This window comes from Leptonychotes weddellii, chromosome 1 (genome assembly GCF_054177405.1).
Source record: "Leptonychotes weddellii isolate Sample4059 chromosome 1, ASM5417740v2, whole genome shotgun sequence".
Classification (NCBI taxonomy): domain Eukaryota; kingdom Metazoa; phylum Chordata; class Mammalia; order Carnivora; family Phocidae; genus Leptonychotes; species Leptonychotes weddellii.
The window spans coordinates 11,977,553-11,990,177 of NC_138369.1; the positions used below are offsets into that span (position 1 = coordinate 11,977,553).

At 42.8% G+C, this 12,625-nt stretch overlaps 1 protein-coding gene and 1 pseudogene across 1 annotated transcript in view; one reads left to right on the forward strand and one right to left on the reverse strand.

Moving 5' to 3' along the window:
- KIF15 (kinesin family member 15) overlaps positions 1-12,625 on the forward strand; it is a 65,963-nt gene that overhangs the window by 37,795 nt on the left and 15,543 nt on the right. The window contains exons 17-25 of the mRNA XM_006742112.3: positions 3,123-3,320; positions 4,190-4,297; positions 4,934-5,039; positions 5,965-6,130; positions 8,932-9,082; positions 9,279-9,364; positions 10,346-10,415; positions 10,798-10,884; positions 11,694-11,798. Coding sequence (XP_006742175.1) covers positions 3,123-3,320; positions 4,190-4,297; positions 4,934-5,039; positions 5,965-6,130; positions 8,932-9,082; positions 9,279-9,364; positions 10,346-10,415; positions 10,798-10,884; positions 11,694-11,798 — 1,077 coding nt within the window. The remainder of the gene's footprint in view (positions 1-3,122; positions 3,321-4,189; positions 4,298-4,933; positions 5,040-5,964; positions 6,131-8,931; positions 9,083-9,278; positions 9,365-10,345; positions 10,416-10,797; positions 10,885-11,693; positions 11,799-12,625) is intronic.
- On the reverse strand, positions 1,492-2,357 carry LOC145717009 (glyceraldehyde-3-phosphate dehydrogenase pseudogene; annotated as a pseudogene).

The window sequence follows — 12,625 nt, forward strand, 5'->3', positions numbered from 1 at the left end:
AGAGGGAGAGGGAGAAATAGGCTCCCCGCTGAGCAGGGAGCCCAACAGGGGGCTCTATCCCAGGACCCTGGGATCATGACTTGAGCCAAAGGCAGACGCTTAATCGACTGAGCCACCCACGTGCCCCTACTTAGCAGTTTTGTACAGTAAATATGCAGAGACTGGGAAAATATGGAGTTATTTCATAGATTATTTTTTGTTGTGCTTTGGTTTTTTTGTTTTGTTTTTTAAAATATTTTATTAATTTATTTGACAGACAGCTAGAGAGGGAACACAAACAGGGGGAATGGGAGAGGGCTTCCCACTGAGAAGGGAGCCCGACGCCGGGCTCGATCCCAGGACCGAGATCATGACCCGAGCCGAAGGCAGTCGCCTAACTGACTGAGCCACCCAGGCGCCCCAGTTGTGCTTTGTTTTTGTTTTTGTTTTTTTAAAGATTTTATTTATTTATTTGACAGAGAAAGACGCAGCGAGAGAGGGAACACAAGCAGGGGCAGAGGGAGAGGGAGAAGCAGGCTTCCCCCAGAGCAGGGAGCCCGACGTGGGGCTCGATCCCAGGACCCTGGGATCATGACCTGAGCCAAAGGCAGCCGCTTAACTGACTGAGCCACCCAGGTGCCCCTGTGCTTTGCTTTTAAAAGTAAATGGAATCATCCTACATATGTTATTCTGCAGTGGGCTTTTGTTAGCTCTGGGAATGCCTTGGGTCTTCCCACGTTAACTAGTACGTAGAGCTCTACCTGATTTTAAGTCTAGGCTTCCATGTTTTGGACAACCCATGGCTTGCTGAGGTGGTTGCCAGTGCAGGTGTTCTTTGGGTGGAGTCTGTGAAGGAGTGGTCTCTTCTGATGTCTCAGCATTGGGGTCATGCCTGCCAGGTGTCTGCGCCGTGTGCTTTCGCAGGAGGTGTGGGAGCACTCACTGCCCAGTGCCAGCCCCCGGAACTGCCTCTTTAATGTTTGATGGTCTGATGGGTGAGAAATGGTATCTTTTGAAGATTTTAATTCTCATTTCCTTCATTTCTGATGAGGTCACACATCTATGATCACTTTCCATTTGTGCATGTCCTTTTCTATGAAAAAAAAAAAGAGTCCATTTTCCTACTAGTTGTTTGTCTTCTGATTTGTAGTTTTTAACATGTTACTCTTTTATGTGTCATATATTACTGCCACTGTATTCTGCAATCATGTTGCTTGTCTTTTATCTTTGTATGCGATACTTTTGTTATACAGAAGCTTTAAAGTTTTGATATAGCCAGGTTTATTCATCTTTCACCTTTGTGACTTCTTTTATGTATTTTTTTTTTCTGGGTACAGTATATTTCATTGATGGTCCATGACAAGGTAGGGCTCCCCCAAGACCTTCCCCTTCTCAGGGTCCCTGGGGTGGAAATTGGGTAGAGGTTGGGAGATTCTCAGTGTGTTGGGGGATGAGTTGGGGCAAGGACTCCCCAGCAGCTGAAGGCCTCTCTTCCTCTTGCTCTCTCTGGGTCTAGCCAAATTCAATGTCATACCAGGAAACGAGCTTGACAAAGTGGTTATTGAGGGCAGTGCTAGCCCCAGCATTAAAGATGGAAGAGTGGGTGTCACTGTTAAAGTCGCGGGGCATACCTGATCCTCAGTGGAGTCCAGGATGCCCTTGAGGGGCCCTCTGATGCCTGTATCACAGCCTTCTTGATGCCATTGTATTTGGCAGCTTTCTCCAGGCAGCAGGTGAGATCCATGGCTGGTACGTTGGGAGTGGGGACACAGAAGGCCATGCCAGTGAGCTTCCCATTCAGCTCAGGGATGACCTTGCCTACAGCCTTGGCAGCGCCAGTGGAAGCAGGGATGATGTTCTGGGCAACCCATCGGGCATCACGCCACAGCTTCCTGGAGGGGCTGTCCACAGTCGTCTTGGTGGCAGTGATGGCATGGACTGTGGTCATGAGTTCCTCCGCCATGCCATAGTTGTCATGGATGACAATCTTGGGGGAGCTGTCATACTCCTCATAGTTCATGCCCATCACAAACATGGGGGCATCAGCAGAAGGGGCAGAGATGATGACCCCCCATCCCCACCCTTCAAGTGAGCCCCAGGCTTCTCCATGGTGGTGAAGACCCCAGTGGACTCCACAACATACTCAGCACGAGCATCACCCCGTTTGATGTTGGCAGGATCTCACTCCTGGACGATAGAGATGGGCTTTCCATTGATGACAGGTTTCCTGTTCTCAGCCTTGACTGTGCTGTGGAATTTGCCGTGGGTGGAATCATACTGGAACTTGTAGACCATGTAGTTGAGGTCAATGAAGAGGTCATTAATGGCGACAATATCCACTTTGCTGGAGTTAAAAGCAGCCCTGGTGACCGGGTGCCCCGTACACCAAATCTGTTTACTATGACCTTCGCCATCATGTCATTGTGTCTTGGGGGGCACACAGCTGGAACTGCATCAGAGATGCGGACTGTCTGTTGAATGGGGAGGAGCAGAGAGCCTCTTTTACGTATTTTTAAAGGCCCAGACAATCTCAAGATCATCAGTATGTTCTACTTCTTTCACTACTTTTATAATTTTCTTTTTACATTGAGATGTTTAATTCATCTGCCATTTTATTTTTGAATGGTATTACATCGGGATTTAACTTTGAATAGTCCTTTTTTTCCCTCACAATTTGAACTTTCCACATATAAATCACTCTTTTTCTGTGTATTTTCTTCCAGTGTTCTATTTGACTATTCATATGCTAATCACTGTTTTAATGACTGTACCCTTATAATGTATTTTTATGTGGGTCAGGGAAGTTTTCCTAATTTGTTCTCTTTTTAATTGTCTTTCCTTGAACTTTTATTCTTTGTACGAAGTTTGGAATCAGCTTATCAAGTTTCAGTTTTATTTTTTTTTTTATTCTTATGTATCAAGTTTCAGTTTTAAAAATCTTACTAGAATTTTGCTTGAGACCTCATTGAATTGCTAGATTTGTTTCTACTTGGGCATTTCTCGGCTACCTCTTAAGGATACTCTTTCTTTTCTTTTGATGATTAGAATTTCAATTTTATCCTTTCTGTTCACACAGTTACTAAATACTTTCGCTGTTTTGTTCACGTTTGCCAATGCTGTTTCTTCATCACTTTTTGTTGCAGATTATCACTACGCCAACCAAGGCTTACCAACTTTGGTCTCGACCAGTACCAAAATTAAGCCCCGAAGTGGGGAGCTTTGGCCCTGTGGGCACTCAGAATTCCAGTGAGTTGGATGATAATATCTTGAATGAGCCAGTTCCACCTGAGATGAATGAACAAGCTTTTGAGGCCATTTCTGAAGAGCTTAGAATGGTGCAGGTAATGTTTGGTTTTAGAAAACATAAATAATTAGACATTCATTGAAAACAAACTTCCCTTACCATTTTAACTCTGTGATTTGTAGTGTTCAAACCTGTGTAATATTAAATTTGTATCTCTAAATAGGGGTGTGTGAAAGTCCTTGGCTTCGAAACCAGCCTGCTTTTGCTCTTATAGTTTGCTCTGCAGTATTTAGCAAGTCCCACTCTATAGTCTCCTCGGGCTTTGGTTCTCTCATATGTGAAGAGACCAGTCTGCCACCAGCTTCAGGTTCCAGAACTGGTTGATATGGCACAGTACTGTATCTGCTAAAGAAAATTAAAATAATTGAAAGAATCTTATAGATCAAATTTCAGACAGTTTTTGGTATATTTGAAAGAACATGTGAAATGTGCTTATCTCAGAATTCTGGTGACTATTTATTTTGGTGATTTATTTTTTTAAAGCGTTTTTCTGTTGTCTAGTAAAACTTAGAGTGGGCCAGACCACCCTCAAATTCCAAAACTTTGCCCTTTCCAAGGCCTGGAGGCCATTCTGGTGAAATCACTCACATGCAGCCCTGGGAAAGCTTCTTAGAAGTCTCAAGATGGCTCTATGATTGAACCCATTTAATTTTAATCACCTTTTCCCTTTGTGTTTCAAATTTTCCGCTTTGATGGACCACAAGTATAATTCTAAGACGTGAGAAGTCATTAGTGTAGTAAAAACATTTGAAATTGTTTTCTGGCTCCAAACTGGCCTTTGATATCTTTGTCCATGTGAGGTTTTGAATTTTATTTTTTGTTTTTCTAATGCAGAAGAAACAGTAGAATGTTTGAGAGTTCCATTAAAAAGAATTTTTGACAACTGAAGATTTTTTGTTGCTGCAGGAACAAATGAGTGCCCTTCAAGTGAAGTTGGATGAGGAAGAACATAAAAACCTAAAGCTTCAGCAGCACATTGACAAACTGGAACATCATTCCATACAAACGCAGGAGGTGAGACCAAGAGCGTGGCCCCAGAAAATGTATGAAACAGACCCTCAAAGCGAGAGTATTACAAGAAGAAAATGACTTCACAAAGCCTTTGTCGAGGCTAATTTGAGTTGTAGTCTTTTTTTTTTTTTTTTTAAGATTTTGTTTTTTTGACAGAGACACAGCGAGAGAGGGAACACAAGCAGGGGCAGAGGGAGAGGGAGAAGCAGGCTTCCCGCAGAGCAGGGAGCCCGATGCGGGGCTTAATCCCAGGACTCTGGGATCATGACCTGAGCCGAAGGCAGACGCTTAACGACTGAGACACTCAGGCGCCCCTTGAGTTGTATTCTTTATTGTGTTATTACTTCACATACTGCTCTGATAATGACACACACACCCCTAGCCTGAATTCTAGCTCACGTCGTCGATAGTGCAAATAGGTCCCTTGCTGTTAGTTCGGAACAAGGCAAGACGGATGGCCCAGGTGCTTACAGTGATCCTTCCCTTTGTTGGTCATCCTACTGTAATTCATGGGAACAGCCAGTTTTCTTCTGTCAGAGACCTTAAACTAGATTTTTAAAACAGACGCAAGGTAATGATTTGGAGTGTATCTTAGCACACCAGTATTCCTTTTCCAGTAAATTTCTCTCTTTCTCAAAGCTTTTCTCATCAGAAAGAACTGATTGGACCAGACAGCAGCAAGAGCATCTCTCACAATTGAATGTCCTTGAAATGCAGCTTCGGGACACTCAGACTAAGAATGACTGTAAGTTTGAACAACTGGGAGCTTTGTGACCCGAATACTGTTAACTCAGTATCTTTTGACTTCTATGAATAAATCTTGCCCCTATGTTTTTGGTGGGTTGTTTTTTGTTTGTTTTTAATTAGATGACCAGATTTGAGTCTGCATGACAGTGGTTAAATAGTAGTCATATCTCATAAAGGGGAATTTGCAGCAGGACAGCTCACAAACAAGTGATTGAACTGTTGGCTGAAAGTTTTAATACTGCTTTGAAAATGAAGTGTCTTGAAGTCATAAGATGAATAATGTTTTGATAGTGACAAAATAGAGCATAAATTAGATATTTGTATATATCCGTAGAGGTGGGAGTTATCACTTGATTCCCAGTTTTTTCAGTGTATTTCTCCTTTCATCGAAGTGTTTGCAGCAGTTTATAATAAAGCTAAAACAGAAGACAGCCATTGTGTTCTCTTTGATCTAAAGAGCTACCTAATTTTACCTCCAGTTGGAGTATCCTTAGAAGATCGGAAGTGGTAAACCCATTTCGGAAAGTTCTGGTACATTACCAAGGAGTTTTCAATAAGTAAGATTAGGTCACTTAAAATATGCTAAGTCTCTTGATTTCTTTCCCTTATATTAAAAGTTTTCATGCATGTGCCACAGGAGAAACGTAGAACAGTCAAGTGACCTGCAAATCAGGGACAGATGTTAACTCTTCCGTTTTTCGTAGAAATATATCAAAAATCCTAAGGGGGAGGAAGAAAATAATCTCCGTGCTCCTAGGAACCAACCACTTGGTTGTTTAACGTCTTAACTTAAAATTGGTCTCTTCAACTTGTTTTGCTGTTTGTGTGAAGATACCCATCAAACTTATTTGCCTACTTTGTTAAAAAAAAAAAAAAATCGATGTAAAGGAACCTGTTGAGGATTTGTTTTGTTTGTTTTTTAGTTTTGAAAAGTGAGGTGCATGACCTGCGAGTCGTTCTTCATTCCGCAGACAAGGAGCTATCTTCCGTGAAACTGGAGTATAGTTCATTCAGAGAGAGTCAGGAGAAAGAACTGAGTAGCCTTTCTGATCGACACGCGCACGCACAGCTTCAGCTGGATAGTGTCAGGTAGAGTTCTGTGGTGGTGTCCCGTTGCCTGGTTGGCCTGCAGCCCAGGCCTGCTCGCCATGCAGGTGCTATAAACCCAACCCAAACTAGTTAAACAAAAAGGTAAATTACTGGCTCACAACACTGGGGAGGCCTAGAGGTGATTTTGGTTTTAGGAACAAACTAGATTGAGTCTCAAAAGATACTGTCAGTGCACGTTCTCTTTGTCTCTGTCTGTCTCTATCTCTCCCTCTCTCAGTCCCTGCTCTGCTTCCCTCAGTATGTTGCCCTTACTCTGTCCTACTATTGAGGGCCTGCCTTTATGTGACAGGGAACAGATTGCTCAGACAACTCCATATTTTGTCTCTTAGCATAACGACCCCTGCAATGAAATCCTTTGTCCCAGAAGCCATGTATCGATTCCAGGGAAAATCTGAATTGGTCTTGCTAGAGTCAGTCTGCTTACCTCTGGACCAGTCACTTATCAAAGGTTTGAGGTGGTGTAGGCCCAGCATACGTGATGCGCCTTTTCCAGAAGGAAAGGTACACTCTTACTAGAAGAAAGGGCAGTGCAAGGCAGACCAAACCAGTAGCTATCACTGTTGTCCGCAGTGACTCGCCAGAGGCTGGTGGGAGTCAGTGCTAGTAACCTTGAAACAAAGGGATGACAGATGTAAGTTGTTTTTACTGTTCTTTTTCTTGCTCATTTCAACCTTTTGTAAAACCATTTTGTGTTTTTGATGCCATCTCATGGATCCGTGGCAATAATTTAATAATGGACATCTGGCATGTGATACTGTGAGTGTGAGAGATGTGGCAAAGGTTTAAATCTGCAGTTTGTATGTGTTTTCTGCATATATAAGGAATTAAAATAGAGGAAGAAAATTTGAGATCTGCAGACCAAATCCATCCATAGATATGTTTTTGCTGGGCCTGCCCAGTGTGGTTTAAAAAAGTTTAGCATAGCAGTCTCAAAATTGAGAGCTTTCTTATAACAATCTGTCTTTTAACATCCTCTGAAAATCCCATCCCTGCCATGTGAATGACTCCTTTCCCGTAAGACAGGGGCGTGTGCACGCCCTCCGCTGCCCCGCGCTCTTTCCCCAACACCAAGCCTCCGGCCAGTGGCCATTTGTCATCCCTGGTGCACTGTCCTTTTTTCTGACGCGTGGCATTTGTTTTTTTTTTTTTTAAAGATTTTATTTTATTTATTTGATAGAGAGAGAGACAGCTAGAGAGGGAACAAAAGCAGGGGGAGTGGGAGAGGGGGAAGCAGGCTCCTGGCCGAGCAGGGAGCCCGATGCGGGGCTCGATCCCAGGACCCTGGGATCATGACCTGAGCCGAAGGCAGACGCTTAACGACTGAGCCACCCAGGCGCCCCTATGTGGCATTTGTTTTTAACATGTGAATCCGTGACTCTTATCTTGGCTCTGTCGTAAAATAATTTTGTGTGATTTTTTTTTTTTAAAGGTCACTCCACTAATCTCACTGGATTTTCATTTCCTCGTGTTTATATGTCAGTTGAACTAGCTCTAAAATGTTAAGAATCCACTGTATTTGACTGTGTACTTAAATTCTGTCTTAAAAATCACACGCATTGCCACGCTGTTTAAATTAGATATAACTTAATTTTTCTCGATGTCTCAGGTTTAACACCTGAGTGCATCACTCTGTGGGTTGCTTGTACTCTGTGGCTCTCCAGGCATTGAGAAGGCCCCTGCATGAAATAGCACAATACCACTGTGTGTTTCTTGAATCATTTGGCTGCTTTATATATACAGTTTGTATCGTAAATACACATATCCCCCCTCCCTCCCGTCTATTGTCTGTATGTCTGTCTTTAGCAACTGATTTATACCACTTTGTAATTTGCTGCTTCTGCCCTGCTTTCAGTTAGTAAAGCAGATAGATCCCCGTCTAATGACCTGTGTGTAAGCTGGGACATCTGTTTTGGATGGTGCAGAGTCACGTTCATTGTTTACGAGTTCTTGGCTGAGCTCTGGATGTTTGGGTGTGTCACAGCATGTGCGGAGAGGAACGAGGGAATGAGAACTTAGAAAGCAGGAAATAATAATCATGTGAATTAAGAGAGAGTTCTGTCTGAGGGGGTTTACTCTCTTGCTCAAATCAAAGCCACATTTGCCATCTTAAAACCTTCCTAGAGTTGAGAGAATATGTGATGAATGGATAGAGGAGAGCTATCAACAAAACTGACTTAATGGGGGCGCCTGGGTGGCTCAGTCGTTAAGCGTCTGCCTTCAGCTCAGGTCATGATCCAAGGGTCCTGGGATCGAGCCCCGCATCAGGCTCCCTGCTTGGCGGGAAGCCTGCTTCTCCCTCTCCCACTCCCCCTGCTTGTGTTCCCTCTCTAGCTGTCTCTCTCTCTGTCAAATAAATAAATAAAATCTTAAAAAAACAAAACAAAACAAAACAAAACTGACTTAATGGCCAGTCTCCAGCTTAAATGAGGGAGGGTTAGGTCTGGAACCCCCTAAAATGAATCCATGACCCCAAACCGCCCATCAGTTACACATGTCCGCTTGAGACGGCGGGAGGAGGAATGAGGAGGTAGACGGCTACAGGCTAACATGCCCACCCCATCTCTTCCATCCCCATCACACTGCTCTGTGGTCCAGTGTGTCTTACATGTTTGTGTACTGTGCACATTCCACACAAGTTCATGAGGAGCTTTACATCCGTCAAGGCTTCTGTCAGTTGGGAGTGGTCTGTAGATGGGAGAACTGGAACTGCCGATAATCTGAGGAGCAGAACTACATTTAATGTTTATATTTACCATTGTAAAAATGTTTTCCTGATAAAGATTAGAAAAGGAAAAGCTTCTTGAGAGCAAAGCCTGCCTACAGGATTCCTATGACAACTTACAAGAAGTAATGAAGTTTGAAATTGACCAACTTTCAAAAAACCTCCAAAACTGCAAAAAAGAAAATGAAACTCTGAAATCTGATCTGAATGTAAGTTAAGAAGGGTATTGGTAATTGGTGCTTTTGTCCTGGATGTGTGATTGTTCCCTGGGGCACAGGGCAAGGCCTGTTCTTACTTCCTGTTCTGGCCCATCGTGCCCGCCAGCGTAGAAGGTACTTGATGTGTTTGTTGACTACACGTTGCTAGTAACAATTACTTAAAATCTGATATGACGTTGTCTTTTAGAATTTGGTGGAGCTTTTTGAGGCAGAAAAAGAACGCAATAACAAATTATTATTACAATTTGAAGAAGATAAAGAGAACAGTTCTAAGTGAGTGTTATTTATCTTTTCCGTTAGTTGACTAGAATATCATTTATTACCACATTAACTTGAGTTATTTTTTTTTTATTGCTGAAACCCTGTAAAGTTATTTTTTAAAGCATTCTAAGATGAATATCAGGTTCTTTTGTGTAAGAGGGTATATAGAGAAATTTATTTGATGAGCTGTGGTACTTATGAAACGAATAGCAGTTGGCGGTGATCAGAACTTAGGGCCTTCTCTAAATAAATCAGAGTAATTTTATAACGAAATGGAGGGGGAATGGGGGACTGATTTTTATTTCTGTCTCTGCTCTTCTTTTTCTAGCTGTTCTATTTCTCTCTTGGTCTCTTAATATGAATGCCATTGTCTTTTTTCCCACTCTCTCCGAGTTCTTTCCCTTGGTGATCTTGGTCAGTCTGTTGGCCTTAGCCAACAGGATGATCATTACTCGAGTGAGAAGAAATTGCATTTGCTTACTCAACAGATACTTGTAGAGTTTTTAGTATGACTCAGATTCTCCTCTAGGCCTCGGGATACAGGGGTTTATACATCTAGTGGGCATACATCCTAGTTGGGAAAAAGTTAACATTTAGTCATTTATTCATATACTAGGTGATATCCAACAAACCAGGCACTGTTCTGGTAAATGCCAAAACATTTATTTAGAGGTAAGACAGTGAACAAAATATCCCTGACCCATGAGTTTCACATTCTAGCACAGAGAGCTAGGTAATAAACAAGTGCTTACGTCAGCAAGTCCTAAGTGCTCTGAAGAAAAAGAAACTCATAGCACAAAGATGGGATCTCCTTTAATAGTTGTTGAAGAAACAGGTAGACCCCTGACTCCTGCTGGAACGCAACGCCTACCACCAAGTGTGTGCTGCACAGAGTTCCCTAGTAGTTCATTGAATCTCTTCTCTACAGACACACTCAGTTCCTGTTTCCCTTGGAGGAAGTCATGAGTAAAAAACATCATTCTTCTCTTCCAGAGAAATCTTAGAAGTTCTTGAGGTCGTACGTCAGGAGAAACAGAAAGAGATGGCCAAGTGTGAGCAGCAGGTGAGTGACCTGTGCTCTAATTCTAGCATTTGAGGTCTGTAACTTCTGTTCCTGGTGTCGGAAGAGGTGTATTAGAAACATGGTTTCAGCTGTCAGGTGTCAAAAATTGGTAATAAAAAGTAGGACTTGTTGGTTGGTTGTATTATTTTTGAACTCTTGTTTTTCTAACTCCTAGATGGCTATAATCATATTTTGTTGGTGGTCCCCTGGAGGAAACCCACAAAATCATCGCCTTTTAACCCAGCTTCTCCTTTTCAAGTGTTATCCTAGTGAGCACTGTATAATGTGAAAAGCAGATTTCATCTCCTTTTTTTTCCTCTATGTGTGTGTGGTTAACTTTGTGATTTAATTCTTTTTCTAAAAATACTTCTTTTTTCCATAGATGGCAAAAGTACAGAAACTGGAAGAGAGTTTATGTGCTACAGAAAAACTAATCCGTTCTCTGGAGAAGTCTAGAGATGCTGACAAGGTTGGTAGAGGCCGAAGGTGCATCCCTCTGCCTTGTCTTTATAAATGACGCTTTAACGTTCCAGTCTCCTTTCCCGGGGGTGACTGGTAGCTAGCATTTTCATAGACACTTAGGCCTTGTTCATCTTCTGAGGTTGCCAGAAAAGAAGGTCTTCTATTTAAGCTAATTCTCCATGGAACTGCAAGAGCAAACCATTCTGTCACTTCTTACGGCACTGTGTCTGAAACACATCCTGCCCCTTTTAACTAGGATGCTGTTAGTAGGACCTTTTCTTGTTGGCTCTGAGTCCCGTAATACAAACTGTCAAATCCCTGCTGTTGACTTTCACCAGAATAGTAAATGAAATATGTATGTCCAAGTATGAAATTAGGTATAAATTCCTTATATGCCTGCCTCTAATTCATTCAGAAAAACCAAAGCAAATGACTCAGTAAAATAGTATAAAGCCGGGCGCCTGGGTGGCTCAGTTGTTGAGCGTCTGCCTTCAGCTCAGCTCATGATCACAGGGTCCTGGGATCGAGCCCCGCATCGGGCTCCCTGCTCAGCGGGAAGCCTGCTTCTCCCTCTCCCACTCCCCCTGCTTGTGTTCCCTCTCTCGCTGTCTCTCTCTGTCAAATAAATAAATAAAATCTTAAAAAAAAAAATAGTATAAAGGCATTAAAATATAAATTGATAATAATGTAAGGTGATATTTTGCTAAAATAAAATTGACTTCTCTTATTGTCATTAGGAAAGACTATTTGTTGTTTTAAAAATTATCTCCTCCTTAATGTCACTGGGTATGAAGATACTGTTTCTGTCCTCGTCAGGAAGTTGTAGCTGACCTCATGAGCCAGGTCCAGGAGCTGAGAACAGCGGTCTGTGAGAAAACAGAAACCATAGACACCCTGAACCAAGAACTGAAGGACATAAGTGTAAGTTCTGTCACCGACGAGATACCACACTTCACAGATTCCTCAAGAGTTTAACAAATGCTCCACCAGAAAACAGATTTCTGTGGTCAACTCGGTTCAGAAACACTAGGTAAAGTTCCACAGGTTTCTGGCTTTGCAGCACTTGCCGAGCCTTTACTCTGTCCCCGGGCAGCGTGCGCGTCTGGGGGCAGCGTAGGCTGCGGCCCTGCCCCGACTGCCCCAGCCCGGGAGCAGTGTTCTGTGTGTACTGGGCAGGATCGCTGATCAGAAACAGACTGGCCGTGGTCTGTGATAGTTAAGGGTATGTGGTGTTCCTTAACTCCTTCAAGAAAAAACAATGACACATTTTGGTTAAGTTCAGAAACATTCATATATAGTGAATTTTTTCCACTGTTGGACTTTCTTATCTTCTCAAGTAACTGCTTTCCTCAAGTAACTACTTTCCCTTGCACATATCTCAGTGGAGTGTTGGTGCTTCCTCCTCACCTCGGGTCAAGGTGAAGGTTTTTGTCCTCGTTCCTCATTCCTCTGCTACAAAGGGAGCTTGCTGTTCTCCACATTTGTTTGCTAATGGCAGTCTCCTGATAAAGGTGTGATGATAAGATGCGGCACCGGGCTGGCTCAGTCAGTGGAGTGTGTGACTCTTGATCTCGGGGTTGTGAGTTCAAGCCCCACATTGGGTGTAGAGATTACCAAAAACCTGGATGTGTTTTCACTGGTATCTGTGGGACTTTCTGATATCTCCTCACCTTTCGGGCACTTACCCTTCCATTCCTTCATCCAACTAGTACTTACTGATTTGTGGTAATCTCATCATCACCTTGGAG